The 22,909-nt window shown below is 42.5% G+C and overlaps 1 protein-coding gene across 1 annotated transcript in view; it reads right to left on the bottom strand.

Annotated features, from left to right (window-relative positions):
- Positions 1-21,812: 21,812 nt before the first annotated feature.
- LOC138784161 (cadherin-9-like) overlaps positions 21,813-22,909 on the bottom strand; it is a 128,939-nt gene continuing 127,842 nt past the window's right edge. The window contains exon 10 of the mRNA XM_069959673.1: positions 21,813-22,424. Coding sequence (XP_069815774.1) covers positions 21,943-22,424 — 482 coding nt within the window. The 3' untranslated portion in view covers positions 21,813-21,942. The remainder of the gene's footprint in view (positions 22,425-22,909) is intronic.

The following is a 22,909-nucleotide window of genomic DNA, read 5'->3' as shown; positions in this document are numbered from 1 at the left end:
TAAACGAGTACAAGGATATCTGCAAGATTTCAGAGATGTTTTCACTTCTCTCATTGACATCACATGGCAGTCACAGTGGCATTGGCTGTCATGTGATGTTAGGTTGTTGTACACCTCCATTCCGTGGTCAGTAGCACTTAAAGCGTAACTATAATTTCAGTAGCCAAAAAATGAAATACCTCAAATAAAAAGCCCATGTGTTACCCTTTAAAAAGAACCCTAAACTGCGTTGATAGTGTGTACACTCGCTGAGATATCACCAGTTGTTTGGCTGAGAAGAATAAATGAATTTTTCCTCTGGCTGAGAGAAAGTGGGCGTGGCCTATGCCTCATCTCCCTGGCTGCGTCCCTCCATTCACTGAGAAGCATCTTAGCAGATGTATCACACAAAGTGGGATTAGATACAGCCCCAGCATACAGTATCACAATGTAAGATTAGATACAGAGCTCCAGCAGATGGTATCACACACATTGGGATTAGATACAGTCATCTGCTCTCATTACACTGTAGGATAATGTCAGCCATAGAGGTGGGGGAACCTGCTGCAGACATTTGATAGGAAATGTTATATGTACTATGGAAGGACTACAGCTGTGTTGTGCTGGGACTTGTAGTCCTCCCCTCTGTAGTTACTCACTCTCCCTCATTCAGTACATTGGAGTCATGGTGGCATGTGCCTCCTGGGTGAAGCTCTGGAAACACTTGTCCCTCCATCCAGCTCTTCCCCTGCGCTGCTCCTCACACACAACACCCTTAGCTCTGCTTAGTCACCTCTGTGAGGGGAGGGGGGAGAACGTGCTGCTAGGAGGGGGGAGGAGGTTTTGTTTATGTGTGTGTCAGGGCTGTTATCTGATCCTCCTGTCACAGTCCGTACACTCAGGACGGATCTCCAGGGAGGGGGCGTGTCCAGCAGGAATGCAGAAATAACTCAGAGCCAGAGAGGGCTATAAGTGGATAATCAGCCTTATGTATTCAAAAAAATGTTAATTTTAGGTTATTAATGTATATTGCAAAAATTCTTATCATGATCTAAGCTAACTAAAACTGAAAGGTCAAAATATTGTATAGTTACGCTTTAAAGCTCTTGAATTTCACTTTAGTAAATATGGACAGTATACTAATGAACTGAATGAATTTATCATGGAAGTTACGTCCTTTTTGTTAAGTCATAACTTTTTCATGTTTGATAAATTTCATAAATTTTACCTCCAGCGGAGTGGCGTTTCAGTGGGGGCCAGGCTTTCTTCCTTGTTAGCCAATCTCATTTTGTCCTTTTGGGAGAAACAATCAGTTTTTTCTGTTTCCAATTTGTTTTCCTCTCAGTTGCAATGGTACGGGAGATTCATTGATGATATCATCATTATTTGGAACGGAGATGAATCTTCCATACCATTGTTTCTTGCTTATCTTAATTCTAATGCTTATAATTTACAGTTAACTTATAATTTACAGAAGCATTAAATTGAATTTTTGGATTTGTTAGTTCAGGACATACCAGGTAGCAGGATTGAGTTTTCTACTTATTGCAAACCAATCTTAGGTAATACATTGTTGAGAATGGATAATAATCACCCAACCATATGGGCTATTCCCGTAGGTGAATTAACCCATATTAAAAGGAACTGCACAAGTGAGAACACATTCTTGAAGGAAGCCCTTAAATTAAAGGATAGATTGAGAGCAAGGGGATATAGCACATTACATTGTGACAGAGCACGACCAAAGTCACTAAGAAAGATCGTAACACATTATTCGTCCTAAACAGAAACAAACTACTTCCAAACCAGTACTGTCGCTTACTTATACTCCCATGTTTATGGTTTGACAAGTTAGCAGAGATACTGGCTCAAGGATGTGCAATTGTCCTTAAAAGGGCTAAAACCCTTGGGGACATGCTATCCCCTAGTTTAACCCCTTAGCGACCCATGACGTATCTGATACAACATGGTGCCGCGGGGGGTGTTCAGAGCGGGGTCCCGGCGGGACCCCGCTCTGAACGGCGCTGATCCCGGCTGACACGTGCAGCCGGGCAATGCCTCTGTTAGCCGGCGCGGGTCCCGTTGCCGCGCCGGCTAATTAAGCACTTCAATGCAGCTGTCAAACCTGACAGCTGCATTGAAGTGCTTTATGCACACTATCCCTGGTGTCTAGTGGGTCGGATCTCCCCCCCGCGATGCGATCACGGGGGGAGATCCGTTCTTCTGGCCGGCCCGGGCCTCAGCGTCGGAATGACGCTAATCCCGGCTCGGCAATAGATTGCTATGGTCTGCAGCAGGCCATAGCAATCTATGACCGATCTGATGGATCTCTGCTGTGTATATAAGCAGCATTGATCTCTATGAGAGATCAGTGCTATGTATATACAAGCCCCCCAGGGGGGCTTCTAGTCCATGTAAAAAAAAAAGTAAAAAAGTGTTTTTATTAATAAAAAATCCCCTCCCCAAATAAAAGTCCAAATCACCCCCCTTTTCCCATTTTATAAATATAAATGAATAAATAAACAAATAAATAAACATATTTAGTATCGCCGCACACGTAATCGCCCGAACAATTAATTAATCACATTCCTGATCTCGCACGGTAAACGGCGTCAGCGCAAAAAAATTCCAAAGTGCAAAATTGCGCATTTTTGGTCGCATCAAATCCAGAAAAAATGTAATAAAAAGTGATCAAAAAGTCGTATATGCGCAATCAAGGTACCGATAGAAAGAACGCATCATGGCGCAAAAAATGACACCTCACACAGCCCCATAGACCAAAGGATAAAAGCGCTATAAGCCTGGGAATGGAGCGATTTTAAGGAACGTATATTTGTTAACAACGGTTTGAATTTTTTACAGGCCATCAGATACAATAAAAGTTATACATGTTTCATAGTAATCGTAACGACTTGAGGAACATGCATAACAAGTCAGATTTACCATGGGACGAACGGCGTAAATGCAAAACTCCCCGAAATCAAAACAAATTAGGTTTTTTTTCAATTTGACAGCGCAAATGATTTTTTTCCGGTTTCGCAGCATATGTTATGGAAAAATAATGCCTGTCATTACAAAGTACAATTGGTTTTGCAAAAAATAAGCGCTCATATACGTCTCTAGGTGAAAAAATGCAAGCGCTGTTGACTTTTAAACTTAAAATGGAATAAGCAAAAGCGCAAAAACGAAAATTGGCTTTGACCTTAAGGGGTTAATACTTACAGTAAAAAAGATTACCCACATAGTTACAACGCAATGTTTTTTTTTTTTTTTAAGTGCGCCACCTATCCGTGCCATACTTGTACTTATGCTAAAGTATGTGGAACATATTACAATAATTCTAATTCTAAAAAATTTCCCATAAAACAACATATAGATTGCAATTCTACTAATGTAGTGTATATCATTGAGTGTACCATGTGCTACATAAAATATGTGGGTTGTACCAGTACCAGTAGAAAGCTGAAAACTCATGCACTGGAGGGGAGGGGACATCAGCATCAGCAAGACCGTGAAGCCTTCTGGCAATATACTTTAGGCACACGTGTTCCAGATGACATGAATATACGGCTGGAACTATTATTTCATTACTAATGTTGGCAGAGTTATATGCATAACCTAAATGTTTTTATCCTGGAGAGTTCCTTCTAGTTTGTGGATCAAGCAACTGTAATTGTAATTACATTTGCCTACATTTGCGCATATTTACATTGCATGCTGCTTCTGTTTTCAGTTGCAATTATATGCTATTTACTTTTTCTGTGGTTGCTGCTAGGGATGAGCGAAGCAATTCTGGCAAAGCCAATCCAGGAATAAATTCAAGTTGCATTGCAAAGCGAATTTCACCCGATTCGCTTAAAAAATTCGCCAAACATGGCGGACGTGATTGCGGCTATCCATGTTGGCATACAGTTATATGGTTACTCTATGGGAGAAAGGGATTATTAATAATCCCTTTCTCCCACAGAATAAGGTGAAAATCACTATTCAGCAGCTCTGTGTAGTCACTGTACACAGTGGCCACCTGTTGAAGCAGACGGCACTCTGGCTGGAGATAGGAGAAACAGTGCCTCCAATCCACACAGGAAATGGGTGGAATGTGGACCGCCCGGAAAAGCAGGTGGTTCAGACTTCGGCAGCATGGTAAGCCAGCAGCACCATGAGTCCCAAGCTCCCGCAGCTACCATTATCAACAAGCCAGAGGACATGCCTGTCTCCACCTCCTCTGAGCAGGTCTTCATCAGCATGCCTCGGGATGAAGCACTTGTGGCTGCCGACCCAGATGCGGAAGGGGTGCTAGAGACTCAAACGCACCAGGTCCCTTTCATCCCCTGGGAGGATGGCGTAGTGATACAGCCCCGACTGATGTACGGCAGGCCACAGAGCCCAGAGGGGCCTTTGATACCACAGTGGTTCTTCGGGACAAGGACTGTCTGAAGCAGGACCTCCAGGAGATCCACAGAGCCTGTAAGGTACAGAAGCCCCGTTCCAGAGAGCAGACCCACACTGCAGCTGATGCAAAGTATCAGCAGTTTTACAAAGAGCGGATGCACCGTGAGCGGGAGATCCACCAGAGACTAATGAGCCCACTAAGAAGTAAGCTCATCCCTTGTGGCTGCAGGGGACTGTATGAGAGTTTAGCTGTGACCGGGGGTATGGCTTCATAGAGGACAACAATGGATCCAAATGGTACTTTGTTAACTGGGCCTCAGTGAAGGTCTGAGAATCCACAAAGGCCCTCCGTAGCCCTCTGTGAGACTCCAGAAGGGCTGCGCTTGCTACCACTGCCAGCATCACGCTCTAACAGGAGAGCCTCCATGTCCAGCACAGCTGAACCAGCGCCTCTCTCCCCTCTGGCTCCAGCAGCAGCTGCAGAAGCAGCTCCAACTGTTCCGGTCCCAGCGGCTTCACCAGTTCCAGCGGTTCCTGCAGCCATTCCAGAGGCGACCATTGAGGTACAAACCGCACCAGCAGAGGCCACCCTGGTGGTTGAGAAGCCAGAGCCTGCAGTGTCCACCATGTCCTGGTCCACCAACCCTCCGAAGTCTGGGATGTCGCCACCACCACTGTTGTGAAGGCGAATGCCACCTGGCATCTGCACCTCGTGCCAGGAGTGAAGGTGCTCAGCGGTTCTGGCACTGCCACCAAAATGGAGAAAGCTGTGTCCACAATGCCTGCAGGGGGTTTCGGCCAAGTCCTCCACCCCAGCACCATCGGCGCAGCTTCCAGCCTTTCTACCATTCCCACCAGGAGAAGAGCAACCACCCTTGTCCAGCGCCAAGGGCAGAGCAACCCTCTTGGCTCTCTTCCAGAGGCAGTTGCACTGAGTAGGTTGAGATACTGTTTAACCACTTAGTGGCAGGACTGCCCAAGTTATATGAAGCTCAAGGACTACAGTGTAAAAAATGTTAACAGTACTGTTTAAGAAATGTGCCTGGCATCTGCCATGATTTCCAAGTCTGCTTTTAAAAAGCTTTATATAAATTGCAACATTTTATTTAAGTAAAAGTGCCTGGTTCTTAAACCATGTAATGTGTTTATTTCACAGTATTGCTTTAACTTGCTATTGTTTAGGGGGGTGACAATCTGGGGGTTACTCACTCGCTGGGATCACCATCTCCTGGGTCTGAGACGGTTGGCACATCACAAACTTCAGTCCAGTCAGTGCTGAATGCTTTAAACTTACCATAGTAGCTTTATTTGTCAGTCAAAGGAAAAACATAAAACATAAGCAACACTTTGCAAATAAAGTAAAACCTAGGCTGTCTAGCCACTGACTGTACTACACAGCTTCCATAGCTGTCACTCTGAGCCCACTGCTCAACACTACCAGATCCACTGGTCTCACCAAGACTCCTTGGCTGCAGCTCCCACAGGCCTATCACTGCCTATGTTCTTCCACCCTGGGAGTCTTCACCTGGGAAGCTCTGAAGTCTCTAATAAAAGTCTCATCAGCTCTTAGGTTGGAGTGGAGGTAATAGCTTAAGCAGAGTATAACTGCAGGGAAATGAGGAGCTAGCTGATATTTATCTGGGATCAGGAACTGGGTCTGGCAGCTGATTGGATCAGCCCTGATCTTATCACCAAGCTCAGCTGGACAGGCCTAAAGAAGGATTAACCCCAGCACTGCCAGAATGTAACAGGCAATGCGGGTGTGGCTGGGAAGCTAAGACAGCATTCAGACAGGTAGTGCAAATAAAAAAAAACAACCATAGGCTCAGCACTTTCTTGGTCACCCAGCATGGACCGAGGAGCGCAAAGTCACATTCCTGACACCTCTATGGCTAAGAAAGACTAATTTTATGCCACTGATCCACTGCCGTCAAATGATACCCATGATGCCCGCTATTTTAGTAATGTCAACTGCTGTCCTGGGACAAAAATGAGTTTACGCCGCTGATCCACTGATGTCCACTGCTGTTCATGGCAGAAATTGAATGATTGACAGGCTGATTTACATTTTAAAAAAATCAACATTTTTCAACTTTTGACACTGTCACAGCAACATGGGGTGAAAAATTTGCCCTTTTTTAATAGTCCCACTATTGAAGCTACTTTGTTTAACAGTTTTAAATGAAATTCGTTTATATGTACAGTGGGGAAAAAAAGTATTTAGTCAGTCACCAATAGTGCAAGTTCTCCCGCTTAAAAAGATGAGAGAGGCCTGTTATTTACATCATAGGTAGACTTTAACTATGGGAGACAAAATGAGAAAACAAATCCTGAAAATCACTTTGTCTGATTTTGTAAGAATTTATTTGGTTAGTAACAAAATTTCATCTCAATACTTGACAGAGGTCAAACGTTTTCTGTAAGTTTTCACAAGGTTGGCACACACTGTTGTTGGTATGTTGGCCCATTCCTCCATGCAGATCTCCTCTAGAGCAGTGATGTTTTGGGGCTGTCGCTTGGCAACACAGACTTTCAACTCCCTCCAAAGGTTTTCTATAGGGTTGAGATCTGGAGACTGGCTAGGCCACTCCAGGACCTTGAAATGCTTCTTACGAAGCCACTCCTTCATTGCCCTGACGGTGTGCTTTGGATCATTGTCATGTTGTAAGACCCAGCCACGTTTCATCTTCAATGCTCTTGCTGATGAAAGGAGGTTTGCACTCAAAATCTCACGATACATGGCCCCATTCATTCTTTCATGTACCCGGATCAGTCATCCTGGCCCCTTTGCATTGAAACACCCTAAAAGCATGATGTTTCCACCCTCATGCTTTACAGTAGGTATGGTGTTTGATGGATGCAACTCAGTATTCTTTTTCCTCCAAACACAACAAGTTGTGTTTCTACCAAAAACAGTTCCACTTTGGTTTGATCAGACCATAGGACATTCTCCCAATACTCTTCTGGATCATCCAAATGCTCTCTAGCAAACTTCAGACGGGCCCGGACATGTACTGGCTTAAGCAGTGGGACACGTCTGGCACTGCAGGATCTTCGTCCCTGGCGGCGTAGTGTGTTACTGATGGTAGGCTTTGTTACATTGGTCCCAGCTCACTGCAGTTCATTCACTTTCCCCCTGCGTGGTTCTGGGATTTTTGCTCACCGTTCTTGTGATCATTTTGACCCCACGGGGTGAGATTTTGCGTGGAGCCCCAGATTGAGGGAGATTATCAGTGGTCTTGTATGTCTTCCATTTTCTAATTATTGCTCCCACAGTTGATTTCTTCCCTCCAAGCTTGTTGCCTATTGCCGATTCAGTCTTCCCAGCCTGGAGCAGGGCTACAGTTTTGTTTCTGGTGTCCTTTGACAGCTCTTTGGTCTTCACCATAGTGGAGTTTGGAATCTGACTGTTTGAGGGTGTGCACAGGTGTCTTTTTATACTGATAACAAGTTTAAACAGGTGCCATTACTACAGGTAATGAGTGGAGGAAAAAGAAGACTCTTAAAGAAGAAGTTACAAGTCTGTGAGAGCCAGAAATCTTGATTGTTTGTAGGTGACCAAATACTTATTTTCCACCATAATTTGCTAATAAATTCTTACAAAATCAGACAATGTGATTTTTGTGATTTGTTTTCTCATTTTGTCTCTCATAGTTGAGGTCTACCTATGATGTAAACTACAGACGTCTCTCATCTTTTTAAGTGGGAGAACTTGCACTATTGGTGACTGACTAAATACTTTTTCCCCCCACTGTAATTCGCGAATATTTGCGAATTTGTGTAAATATTCGCGAATTTGCAAAACAAATTTCCGAGTGATTCGCTTATCTCTAGTTGCTGCCATAAATAATTTCTTTTTTGGCATCTATAGGTATTTGTTTACACATGAATTTTAGTCCCCAACTCATTATAGCTATATTTTAGTCCCCAACTCATTATAGCTATATAGTAATTAGTGATGAGCGAACATGCTCGTCCAAGCTTGGTACTCGTTCGAGTATTAGGGTACTCAATGGTACTCGTTACTCGGATGAGCATCTCGCAATACTCAAGAAAATCTCATCATCCGTTTCCTGTAAATTTCAGCGCTTTTTCTCAGCCAATAAACATGCAGGAGACTCTTCGGTACATCCTGCGATCACGTAGGACCCATACATGTTGATAGCAGCGATTGGTTGGCCAGATCAGATGACCCTACCATATAAAAATCTCGGCCGCCGAGGCTCGACTCACATGCATGCTGGAAGAGATTAGGGACAGAGCTGCTGCTGGTCAGGGAGAGCGTTAGGGAGGGAATTAGCATTCCAATAGGCAGGGAATACTAGCAAAACAACCAAACAGCCCTTGTAAGGGCTTCAAATCGTTTTTAACCCTTTGAGGACCAGGCCCAAAATGACCCAGTGGACCGCGCAAATTTTGATCGTAGTGTTTCCGTTTTTCCCTCCTCCCCTTCTAAGAGCTCCAGCACTTTCAGTTTTTTATCTACAGGCCATGTAAGGGCTTATTTGTTACAGGAATAGTTGTACTTTGTAATGGCGTCATTCATTTTACCATAACATGTATGATGGAATTTCAAATATATTATTTATGAAGATATAAATTGGTGAAATCGCAAAAAAGAATGCAATATGGTAACGTTTGGGGGGTTCCTGTGTCTACATAATGCACTATATGGTAAAAGCGACATGATACCATTACTCTATAGGTCAGTCCGAACACAACCATATGCAGGTTACACAGATTCTCTAATGTTATATATTTTTTTTAAATGAAATCCTTTTTTTTGGCAATTAATTATAAATAAAATGGGACTATTGTGACACTTATAACGGTTTTATTTTTTCACCTACGGGGCTGTATGGGGTGTCATTTTTTTCCGCCATGATCTCTAGTTTTTATTAATACCATATTTGTGAAGATCGGACGTTTTGATCACTTTTTATTGATTTTTTTATATATATAATGTAACATAAAATCGGTAATCCGCGCACTTTTTTCCCTCTTTTCGTGTACGCCGTTTACCGTTCGCAATGACGCTTGTTATATTTTAATAGATCGGACAATTACGCACGCTACGGTATATTATATGTTTATCTATTTATTTATTTTTATATGTTTTATTTATATAATGGGAAAGGGGGGTGATTTCAACTTTTATTGGGGGAGGGGTTTTGGGGTAGTGTGTTAGTGTTTTTAACTTTTTTTTTTTACACATATGAAGTCCCTTTGGGGGACTTTTACATTCACTACTTGGATTTTTACACTGATGAATGCTATGCCATAGGCATAGCATTGATCAGTGTTATCGGCGCTCTGCTCATTGAGCCTGCCTGTGCAGGCTCAGTGTAGCAGATCGCCGATCGGACCGCACGGAGGCAGGTGAGAGACCTCCAGCGGTCCGTTTTACCAATCGGGACCCCCGCAGTCACACTGCGGGGGTCCCGATCGGTAAGTGACAGGGGACTCCCCCTGTCACTTACACTTAAACGCCGCGGTCGCGCCGCGATCGCGGCGTTTAAGGAGTTAATGACACGCGGCAGCGCGATCGCTGCAGCGTGTCATTGCCGGTGAGGTCCCGGCTGCTGATTGCAGCCGGCCCCCACCTGCTATGAAGCGCGCTCCGCTCCGGAGCACGCTTCATAGCGGGAGAAACACCCAGGGCGTACAGTTACGCCCTAGGTCGTCTGGGGACAGACTTCCATGGCGTAACTATACGCCCTGGGTCGTCTAAGGGTTAAATTGTATTACTACAGACTGCTGGCTGGGACTTGCAGTGCAGCTACCACAATTTCAGCAGCACACTGTGGTGATCGGCTGCTGGCAGAAAGGGGACATTATATGTTGCATACAGACCCCTAAAAAGTGCTCAGTACTATTTTTTGGGCCCTCTACTATATTTTCTGATTTCTGTATTTCTTACGCAAGGCATATCTAAGTTCAATACTGCTTGTTCAGTGTAAAGGGGGTGTCACAGAGTGTATAGGTGCAGCCACCAACAGATTGAATTGAATTGGATTGAATTGATTGTTACTCAAAATTAGCACTCGAGTATCGGGAGATATTTGCCTCGAGTAACGAGCACCCGAGCATTTTAGTACTCGCTCATCAATAATTATAATATGCTACATAATAATGCCTTTGCCCATTTACCTCAGATATGTTTAAGTATAGTACAAGGATATTATCTTCTATATTGGAGAAATGGCACGAATACATAATTTGAGTCAAGCAACGGCGGTTGACAATATATACATTAAAACAAACTAGTATCACATTTGGATCAATGTTGTCCACTTACATGTGACTATTTCTAACACAATGCATATATATAATATATATATATATATATATATATATATATATATATATATATATATATATATGATTGCATTGACAATAGACCAAGTCAGCATGTGATCGTAGGCAATAGCCGTCAACCTTATCGACTATTGCCTACAATCACATGACAACTTGGTCTGTTGACAATATAAAAATATATTAGTATAAGGGTGCTACATGTTTGAAATAGTCACATGCAAGTCGACAACTTCCTCCCATATGTGATACTAGGTGAGTTAAATGTACATATTGTCAACCACCGTTGCTTGACTTGTGATATATTCCTGCCATTTCTCCAATATAGAAGATAATATCCTTGTACTATACTTAATAATTTTAACAATAACACTGCACATTGTTCAAAGATGTTTATGCTGTGATGAGTTTTTCTAGTGTAGGGATAGCCCCTTGCATCTGAATTTGTGGGGACGCCCATATCAGGGGGGTTCCACTGTAGTGTCAAGGCAGGGACACTGCAGGCATTTCTACATAGAAATATTTATATTTGTTGTTACCACTCACCTTTTGTAATAAATTCTTCAGCACAACTTGAAGAACAGTTATACAGTCTCTAAATACTACCTATGGCCAGAATTAATGAACATGATCACTAATTTTGGATGGGATGCAAATACATGTGTCATGCTATGCATTACAAAAGCAATACACATACACAACAGACTTTTGTCAGGTAGGAAGACACGTAGACAAGTGCAGCCCTAGACTGGCACCTGCCCCAGCTGTCCCTACCTACTTGCCACAAACAGTACTAAGAGTTACTGCGGACAACTGGTCGACAAACCTTACACTGAAATGAGTGCAACACAAAACAAAACAAGACAAACAAACACAATATGGAATGGTCAGGAAAGTAAGCAACAGCCGGGCAACGAAGGTACAAAATCAGAATCCAGAAAGCAAGATCAGGGTACGTAAACCAAAAGGTCAGAACAACAACAATAATCAGTCAGGAGATTGCTAGGTCAAAGCACAAGGCGCTATCACAGGAACTGGAGTAAGGCCATGGGCAGGGATTTATAGTAAAAAAGGGACTAAAGTTCTGACAGCTAACTGGCCAGGTCAGCTGTCAGTCACAATCCCCCTAACATCAAACACCTAATGTCGATTGGCCGGGGGGGCGGTGAAGCCCCGGTCACGTCTACAATCAAAATAAATGAATTGCAGCAGGCTGGCTGCCAGGGACATAAACAGCGTGCCCCAAGCAACCAGCCCTGCTGATAACTAAGGATGCCGTCAGCTTCTTCCGAATGACGCACGCACTCGGAAGCGCAAAGTGGCTGATAGGGACGCAGTCGGCACGCCCCTAGCAACCGGCCCTGCCTGTTGTGAGGGATGCCGTCAGCGGCTCTGACAGCGGTGTTGCGCGCCGCGGCAGAGCTGGAAGCCCGGCACATGACCCCTTCCTGACAACTTGTTTTGAAAATTCATTAGAATTATAAAATATAAGTGAAAAATTAAACATTTAACCCTTTAATCTGTTGCATAATCAGTTGCTATGTAAGTTTCATATTATTCATCCCCGTTGTTGCTGATTTTCACAGTATACACTCCAGCCGGGATCGCTAGCGGCGCTGCAAAAAACTGACATGTTTTCGGCTGCCACTATTCATTGAGCCGTACGCTCCATTGTGTGCAGTGAATTGGTTAATTAGGATAAGGGTGTACACAGATGTGCCTGCATTGCAATTCATCAGAAATAAAGATCATCCCACCGGTACTGCAGTGACAGAAGGGCTGGATTCTTACGCCATGTGAACATGGCCTTAAAGAAATCAATAGTACAAACGATTTAAAAAACAACAAAACTCTGTAATAGATTGTATTAGGCTAAAAAGCATCTTTCTGTAGTCAAAAAGCTGCACCCCCCTCCCCCCCAGTGAAGATGGGTTTGTGAAGACCATTATAACATAATTCCAACAGAAAGCGCTGTGCTAGACAGGACCATTTCTGGCATAAGGCGAAATGAGTTTATTGCTCAGAACATCAGCTTTGTAGAGTGTAGAGAGCAGCAGAATTTATGGAGTGGCCATAAATTATACTCTCTGCTACACACCCAGAGGCGTAGCTAGAGGCTCATTGGCCCTGGAGCAAGAGTTTAACCTGGGCCCCAGGTTAAAGATGCCCAAGACAAGGGAGGCACACCATGGGCTATGTACAGCACATGATGGGCACACTATGGGCTATGTACAGCACATGATGGGCACACTATGGGCTATGTACAGCACATGATGGGCACACTATGGGCTATGTACAGCACATGATGGGCACACCATGGGCTATGTACAGCACATGATGGCCACACTATGGGCTATGTAAAGCACATGATGGGTACACTAAGGGCTATGTACAGCACATGATGGGCACACTATGGGCTATGTACAGTACAGAGAGGCACACTATGGGCTATGTACAGTACACCGAGGCACACTATGGGCTATGTACAGTACAGGGAGACACACTATGGGCTATGTACAGCACAGGGAGGAACACTATGGGCTATGTACAGTACAGGAAGGCACACTATGGGCTATGTACAGTACAAGGAGGAACACTATGGGCTATGTACAGTACAGGGAGACACACTATGGGCTATGTACAGCACAGGGAGGAACACTATGGGCTATGTACAGTACAGGGAGGCACACTATGGGCTATGCACAGTACAAGGAGGAACACTATGGGCTATGTACAGTACAGGGAGGCACACTACGGGCTATATACAGCACATGATGGGCACACTATGGGCTATGTATAGTATAGAGAGGCACACTATGGGCTATGTAGAGTACAGGGAGGCACACTATGGGCTATGTACAGCACATGATGGGCACACTATGGGCTATGTACAGTACAGGGAGGCACACTATGGGTTATGTACAGCACAGTGAGAAACACTATGGGCTATGTACAGTACAGGGAGGCACACTATGGGCTATGTACAGTACAAGGAGGAACACTATGGGCTATGTACAGTAAAGGGAGACACACTACGGGCTATATACAGCACATGATGGGCACACTATGTGCTATGTACAGTATAGGGAGGCACACTTTGGGCTATGTAGAGTACAAGGAGGCACACTATGGGCTATGTACAGCACATGATGGGCACACTATGGGCTATGTACAGTACAGGGAGGCACACTATGACATGTACAGCACATGATGGGCACACTATGGGCTATGTACAGTACAGGGAGGCACACTATGGGCTATGTACAGTACAAGGAGGAACACTATGGGCTATGTACAGTACAGGGAGACACACTATGGGCTATGTACAGCAAAGGGAGGAACACTATGGGCTATGTACAGTACAGGGAGGCACACTATGGGCTATGCACAGTTCAAGGAGGAACACTATGGGCTATGTACAGTACAGGGAGGCACACTATTGGCTATATACAGCACATGATGGGCACACTATGGGCTATGTATAGTATAGAGAGGCACACTATGGGCTATGTAGAGTACAGGGAGGCACACTATGGGCTATGTACAGCACATGATGTGCACACTATGGGCTATGTACAGTACAGGGAGGCACACTATGGGCTATGTACAGCACAGTGAGGAACACTATGGGCTATGTACAGTACAGGGAGGCACACTATGGGCTATGTACAGTACAAGGAGGAACACTATGGGCTATGTACAGTAAAGGGAGACACACTACGGGCTATATACAGCACATGATGGGCACACTATGGGCTATGTACAGTATAGGGAGGCACACTTTGGGCTATGTAGAGTACAAGGAGGCACACTATGGGCTATGTACAGCACATGATGGGCACACTATGGGCTATGTACAGTACAGGGAGGCACACTATGACATGTACAGCACATGATGGGCACACTATGGGCTATGTACAGTACAGGGAGGCACACTATGGGCTATGTACAGTACAGGGAGGCACACTATGGGCTATGTACAGTACAGGTAGGCACACTATGGGCTATGTACAGCACATGATAGGCACACTATGGGCTATGTACAGTAAAGGGAGGCACACTATGGGCTATGTACAGTACAGGGAAGCACACTATGGGCTATGTACAGTACAGGGAGGCACACTATGGGCTATGTACAGTACAGGGAGGCACACTATGGGCTATGTACAGCACATGATGGGCACACTATGGGCTATGTACAGCACAGGGAGGCAAACTATGGGCTATGTACAGTACAGGGATGCACACTATGGGCTATGTACAGCACAGGGAGGCACACTATGGGCTATGGACAGTACAGGGAGGCACACTATGGGCTATGTACAGCACAGGGAGGCACACTATGGGCTATGTACAGTACAGGGAGGCACACTATGGGCTATGTACAGTAAAGGGAGGCACACTATGGGCTATGTACAGTAAAGGGAGGCACACTATGGGCTATGTACAGCACAGGGAGGCACACTATGGGCTATGTACAGTATAGGGAGGCACACTATGGGCTATGTACAGTACAGGGAGGCACACTATGGGCTATGTACAGCACATGATGGGCACACTTTGGGCTATGTACAGCACAGGGAGGCAAACTATGGGCTATGTACAGCACATGATGGGCACACTTTGGGCTATGTACAGCACAGGGATGCACACTTTGGGCTATGTACAGCACATGATGGGCACACTGTGGGCTATGTACAGCATAGGGGGCACATTATGGGCTATGTACAGTACATGATGGGCAGACTATCGGCTATGTACAGCACAGGGGGGCACTCTATGGGCTATGTACAGCACATGATGGGCACACTATGGGCTATGTACAGCACAGGGGGCACCCTAACCCTAACCCTAATCTCCCCCAATGTTTCTACATGTAGAGAAATGCATGTGGCCGAAACCACGCTCCCATTTCTTCCCCAGTAGTCATGTGCTGTTACCAGGATTATTGGCCATACGCCTATTGGTTACTGCATGAGGGTCTGGTTTTGGCTGCATGTGGTAACATGGTCTAAGGGCCCTTTTACACAGAAAGATTGACAGATTATCTTCCAAAGATTTGAAGCCAAAACCAGGAACAGACTATAAACAGAGATCAGGTCATAAAGGAAAGCCTGAGATTTTTCCTTTTTTCAAATCCCTAAGAATATCACTATGATGTTCAGAAACTAGAAAATCATTATGCTAATTGGTGAGTAAAGATGGGGCATTTTCAGGTGTAGTGCCTAGGGCAGCAGCTGCTGGTAATACAGCCCCATATTTTTTTTTGTGTGTTTTTATGCCGTTAGAAATTTTAAAGTTTGTGTACAATTTTATAGTCCAGTCATATAGTATTAACCCTGCTGTTCTGTTCGGTTCTACTATACACATATCATGTTCCCGTCATTTTCGACCGGGCCTATTAAACTCTGGATTTTTAACTAATTTAAGTTTTATTTGAATTTATTTTGCATTATTAGGCTATGTTCACACAACGTAAAATAACACAGCCATATTTGATACTAACAGGCGTAGTTGCGCAAACAACAGCCGTTATTTGCTAAATCACGGCCGCTGTTTGCGCAAGTACGGACGTTAGTATGAAATGCAGCCGTGTTTTTTATGTAGTGTGAACCCGGTTTAATACTGTGTGTGAACATGGTTGTTCATAAACAAATTAAAAATGAAATTAAAAACTTTTTTTGTGTCAAAAAATGTTGCATGGCCTTATTGCATTATTCATGCATATTGCACATTTGCAAAAAAAATGTGAGTCTATTTCACACCATAACACAAATGCATTGTACGCCGAGACATCAAGAATGTTATAAAAAACAACCATTGGCCACCGCTTAGTTTTGCGTTTACAGGTGTAAGTGTCTATGAGTTGATCTAGAGTATCATCTGCCCCTTTTGTGGCATTGTAATGTAAAATCCTGTCTGGCTTTCTGTTGTCTCAGTTGCTGATTGCATTATCATGGTGCACTGTGCTCATCAGAATGACCTGTTTGTGTTTTTTGGGAACGTAAGAAATTAGTGTTGTAGAGTAAAACGTAGAACTATAAACGTTTGTCTTACTGAGGATACCTTGCAGCAGTTTAGGCTTATTTCTTCTAACAGTACCCAGCATGGTCATTTTTCTTTATAGCAACATCTGCTCCAGTTGGTTTGATGTGAAAAAATTGTCGCATGTAACATTTCATCCTTTGAGCCCATGTGTCAAATCCAAAACTACTCACATACCTTGATTTTTTTCAGCTCTTTCTCCAGGATTTTTTCCTATGTAAACCTGAGCATTTACAGTGTATGAACTTTTGCTGTCGCACAGAGTCCATATTTTGATGCCATAGTTTGCAGGCTTACTTGGAATATACTGTCTGAATGGGCACCTACCTCTGAATGACACCAGTTGTTCATCTACAGTCACATTTTCCCCAGCATTATATAAAATGTATGTATGTGTAACTCTGCATGGACCAAAAGGACCTAGATAAACTGATAAATAGTAGTAGATGAACTAGATAGACCAAATGAGATTATAACTGCTTTATTTTTTTCAAAAAATGGCTGGGGATTAGTATAAAAGGCTATCGGTCATTTTTGACAAAACAGTACAAGTGTAAAAAAAAGATGTGGAGCAAAAAGTAAACAAAACAAAAAAATAAAATAAAATCTGCTATTAGTAAGAACCCCTCAAATGAGGAAAAGTCAATGAACCACAAGTTTCAGAACCGCATAATGAATATTTAAAAAAAATATCAAATTTCAAATTCGGTCATTTTTGACCGAACAGAACAGCAGGGTTAAAGTATTAAATACTTTAGAGACACCTTAATAGCCAACTCATTTGGTACAATTTTGTCTGCCTTTAGTTCTGGGTACGATATCATGTTGTGCACTCGGTGAATCTGAATTCTACTCCATTGCATGCTGATTAGGTAGAGCCCCACATTCTTGTTTATCTAAAGTATAATGATGCTTTATAAACATTTCACACCAAGCAATATAAGAATTTTGGTTGCACTTGAAACGCCCCAATATGTCTTCACAATAAAAATCTCATTTTTTATTTCTCCATGTAATTTTACCTATCATCTTATCATTGACACATTCATACTTTACTTTGTACCACCATTTCATTTTGCATACCAAAAAAAGTCACCCGGTTTGCATGCAGGCGTAATTTATGACAAGATTGTACACCAGCTCAGCTGATGCTTAAATTAGTCCTACAATCCATTTTCCAGGTGCTAGATGAATTTTCTTCTTTTATTGGTGTGGTAGACCAAGTATTTAAAGGGCACTGAGTTTTAAAATCGGTCACATAGCAATGAGAGAAAGTGATCTAATCTGATGACCTTCTCTACATTTATTTTGTATGATGTCACTTACCTTGGGGAGAGATGTCAGCAAAAAGCACTGTAAGAGGAAAGCAAGCCAGTGGAGACAGTATGATGTTCTGGGCAATGTTCTACTAGGAAACCTGGATCTTTACATTCATGTGAATATTACTTTGGTAAATACTACCTACCTTAACATTGTGCAGTGCACCTCTTCATGATAAAGGTATTAACAGGTTTGGTGATTTCTACTCATCTCTGTTTAATCTACATTTAGGTAGATTCACACGTACTGTATCGCACCAGATTTTCTGCTGCGGATCTGCGGCAGATCCGCAGCAGATTTGACAGGGCTGATTACATGCCGTCTTAATTCATTTAGTCAAATCTGCTGCGGATCAGCAGAAAATGTGGTGCAATACGGTACACATGAAGCTACCCTTAGACCCTATTACAACCCAACCTAAATCAATTGGATATAGATGCCTTTTTGCAAAGCATCTCTCTCCCATCTATGTCCCAGGGACAATTGAGAACTTTACATACACCAGCCACAGTGCCAGAAGTATAACATGTATAAACAGTCATTAAACCCCTGCCCTCTGCAAAATCCATAGACCTGGATGGCCTTTCAAATAAATATTATAATAAATCCCTGTTGATTTGGTCTCTCTGGACACCAACAAGGCATTCAACTGTATCTACAGGTTTTTTGCCGTCTCAGCACTAGACTGGATGGGGTTTGAGGGAACAATTGTGTTGGCAGTTAGAGACTTGTACACCTCAGCCAAGGTTTTTGTAATGGCACATTATCAGACACGTCAACAGAGCCATTGGCCCATGTCATTAGAGAGTGTAGAGTCTTTGGGTTGCAGATTGATGACAATATATATACACTGCCATGTCACACTGCAGCTTCGACCGGATGATCTTAATTTCTGGTGAATTTGGATGCAGGCGCGCCCGTGTGCGCCCAAATCCCAATTCAACACTGCTCCGGACGGGATTCCATTCATGCACATACAATGTATTTTTTGTATAAATCATGGGCGTTGATGCAAATTGCAACACTGGCCATGATTTATACAAAACTTTCGTTGTGTGAACATGGTCTAAAGTGGAAATATCCTGACTGGAAAGAGTTTCAGCTTTTAAAATGACCACACTACCTAAAATGTTGTAGCTCTATAGGGTATTGCCCTTTTATATCCCTGCACATTTTTTTTCCACACGGTGTGTACCCTTCTTTTCAAATTTGTATGACATAATTCTAACCTCATACTTCCATGTTATTTACTTACTAAGGATAAGACTCTGGGTGAACTTAACCTTCCAGACCCACTTATAACACTGATAGCTCTTCTATTGGCCTAGTTGCATAGATATTTAGACCTTCTATGCATCTCCATTGAATATATACTAGCAGGTAAAGTGGATCTACACTTTCTGTACGGGCCATTATGGAGAATCCCGTTACAAGATCTATCCCCACTCTTAAAGGTTGGCCTTATGTGCTGGTCAAACTTTACACAAACAGGCACATGTAACCATTTTACTCAGGCTTCAAAAGCTCATATTTAACTTCTTTTGTGAGCCATCCCGGACCTTGACTTAATATACTGGATTGCAAAAAGTATCACATCTATCAGTATCACATCTGTCAATAAAACCCCTTTCTTGCTGGAATAAGTGCAGTGTCAGATCAGTCTGGCCCCTAAGGGGTTAAATGGCGATGCTATACATCCTCTCTTAAGCCCTTTGGGGCCAGATTGTCCTGTATGGAATCCAAAGGGTTGAGTGTGGATGCAATACGTCCTCACTTAACCCCTTGGGTGCCACACTGTAAGCAATGATCTGTAAAGATGTTGCATACTGTAAGGTGCAGAAGACTTGTCAAAATGATGAGTTTTCTGCTGCTGTTTTGTGTGTGTGTGTGTGTGTGCGTGTGTGTGTGTGTGTGTGTGTGTATGTATGTGTTTCTCCTTATTTTGTTTTTCAGATATAGATGAACAGCTTTTTTTTCTTTTATAAAATGGTCAACGAGGTGTGTGGGGGTGTATTTTATTTGAATAAAAAATGTTTTCAATCAAGTCTTGTGTTTATTTCTTTACAGGCTTAGAAGTGGAAGCTGTCTGATAGATGGAATCCATTACCAAGTCAGGGTCTATTGTTAGCCGGTATAAAATGGCTAACACTAACCCCCACTATTACTCCATTACCTAATGCCACCAGGGGTACTGGGAAGAGCCGGGTGCCAGTAGGCCAATTGGTGCTCCTGGACTGGCCTCCCCAGCCCAATAATACTAGCCTGCTACCGCCTAGTCCAGGAGCGCCAATTCTGATGTTCTGGGACTATTGGAACCAGGCTCTTCCCAGTACACCTGGGGATATTGGGTACTGGGGTAATAATGGGGGGGGGGGGGTTAGTGTTAGCCATTTTTTACCAGCTAACACTTTGCCCTGACTAAGTAATCGATTCTGTCCAAGACAGAATTAAAAACATTTTTATATTTAAATAAAAACACCCCCACACCCCTCGTTGACCACTGGTCATCAACGTATTCCACAAAATCTGACATAAACCTCAGGATACTTTTATCTGAAAAACAAAAAAGGAGAAACAGAAAGAAAAATAAACTGGAGCAGAACACCCATCATTTTGACAGGTGTTTTACACCTTACAGTGTGCAGCATCTTTACAAATCACTGCTAACATTGTGGCACCCAAGGGGTTAAGTGAGGATGCATTGCATACTCCTTAACTCTTTGGATGCCATACTAAAAAATGTGGCCCCTGTGGGGTTAAGCAAATATGCATTGCATCCTCACTTAACCTCTTGGGTGCCAGATTGTTTACTATGGCCCCCAGGGGTTTAAGTGAGCATGGATTGCATACACACTTAACCCCTTGGGGGCCAGACTGATTTAACAATGCACCAATATCAGCAACAAAAGGGTTAAGTGACCCCCTTCCTTGCTGGGAAGGGTGCAGTGTTGTGCGGGGAGGAGAGAGCTTTAAACTCACCTCTGACATCTTCATCACCTGGCTCTAAATAGCTAGTTGCTAATACTATCCCCTCCTATATTGATAAGTCTGAATCTGATATCTCCTACCTTACTTCCTCTGGACCCTTAATGTAAGACCTAAACCACTTTTTTAAGCATTGAAGTGAATGAAGCTTCATTGCACACCTGAATTGGAGACAAGAGTGGTGCTGTCTCTGGAAGAAAGTGGGCGTGTTTTTGTAGAACCGGATAACCAATTTAAGGAACATTAAGGAACATAAAAAATTTAAATTCTCAGATCTCAATCTCAACTAAGCATCTACAGGACATGCCTTTATAATGTAGTCAATGCCTTCATGGGTCTGAACTGTTTTGGAAGCACAAAGGTGGTTTATATATACAGTACATACATATACAAATATACAAAAAATATAAGTCTAATTAGACATTTTTTAAATATAGTATTTTGTATCACGTAGCAAACACTTGTATTACATTTATTTTTATTCCAAAATATTACAAAAATATAGCTTTGCATTTATAAAAAATAGAGCAATCATACAATCACAGACATTCTAATCAAATACATAACATTCCAAACTTTTTTTTTTTTGTCAAATAATAGTAACGCTTAATATTTCTTTTTGGTTTAACTTTTTATAATATGCCTACTTTGTATTTATTTTACATTGTCCGCAAGCTGATAAATTTAATAGACATTAAAGGCCACATAGTAGTATTCTAATATATTTGTATTATTTGAATGTACCTTCCTTTAGATTAAGCATCAATCTCAGCTTGTTTTTCCTTTTGTAATCATGTCAGGAAAATAGCCCATACTATATCTCCAATAAGTTACTGTATGAGATGTGTTTTATAAAAGTTTACATAGTTCATAATTCCTAGAAAACAATTGAAGCACAAATTGTCTTTAGTCACTTTCATCCCCACCATACATATCTGCAAGCTTTTTAAATTGGGGCCCCCAGTTTTTAAGATAACGATAATCATGATTCTCATCAACCACAAGGGATTCCAAAGAGCTTAATGATTCAGCAATGGAGTCATTACCTTCATAGGCAAAGGTTGCAAGTGAGTCATATGGGGGAGCAGTTGCATCTGCATCATTTTCATTTATTCTTTGTTGAATAAAATCTTGAACATCAATGTTTTCCCACAGAGGAACTTTCCTTTCTATATGAAATATTGTGTCAGGGATGATATCTCTTCTAAGTTTATTTTCCTCTCTAGCTTCAGGATTTCTTAGTGCTCCAATATCAAAAGCTTGCGTATCCTCCTCACCTCCTCCTTCATCATTATAGGTCACAACATTATCTCGCACATCATCCTTTGAAACTATTAAAGGTTCTTTTTTTCTGTGTCTCTTTAGAGCTGCAAAAAGGACTACTAATGCTGAAAGGAAAATTAGGAAAAATGTTTAATAGTTAAAATTTTCTGAAAGTTATATAAAATATTTTTTTTTGTTGATTGTAAAAATAAATTATTATTGCACATTAAGCAATGTAGCTCGTGTTTTTAATTAGAACAAATTTTTTTTTTAATTTGGTTTGCCAAGTTCGCAAATTTTTGGTGTAAAATCTGCGAATTTGCGAACTTAGCCTTAGCAAACCGCACTAAAACAGCTAAAGGCTATGTTCACACTATGTTTAGCAGCATACATTGAAACAGACGCTGTTAAAATGCCAGTCGAAGGGCTGAATTTAGGATGTTCCTGCAGCTGATACCTCTGTAATGGCTGCAGTGATGTTCTTTAGCATACGTTATATACGCTAACATAACGCTGTGAACAGCGGGTGGCATTGCATTGACTTCAATGCAATGCTGTCTCTGCAGTAAAGAATGGATGCTGATTCCAATGCTTTTTTTCCCTGCACTTA

Source organism: Dendropsophus ebraccatus, chromosome 2 (assembly GCF_027789765.1).
Source record: "Dendropsophus ebraccatus isolate aDenEbr1 chromosome 2, aDenEbr1.pat, whole genome shotgun sequence".
In the NCBI taxonomy this organism is placed as follows: domain Eukaryota; kingdom Metazoa; phylum Chordata; class Amphibia; order Anura; family Hylidae; genus Dendropsophus; species Dendropsophus ebraccatus.
Note: the sequence above shows the minus strand (reverse complement) of the source record. Positions and strands in the feature narration are given on the sequence as shown.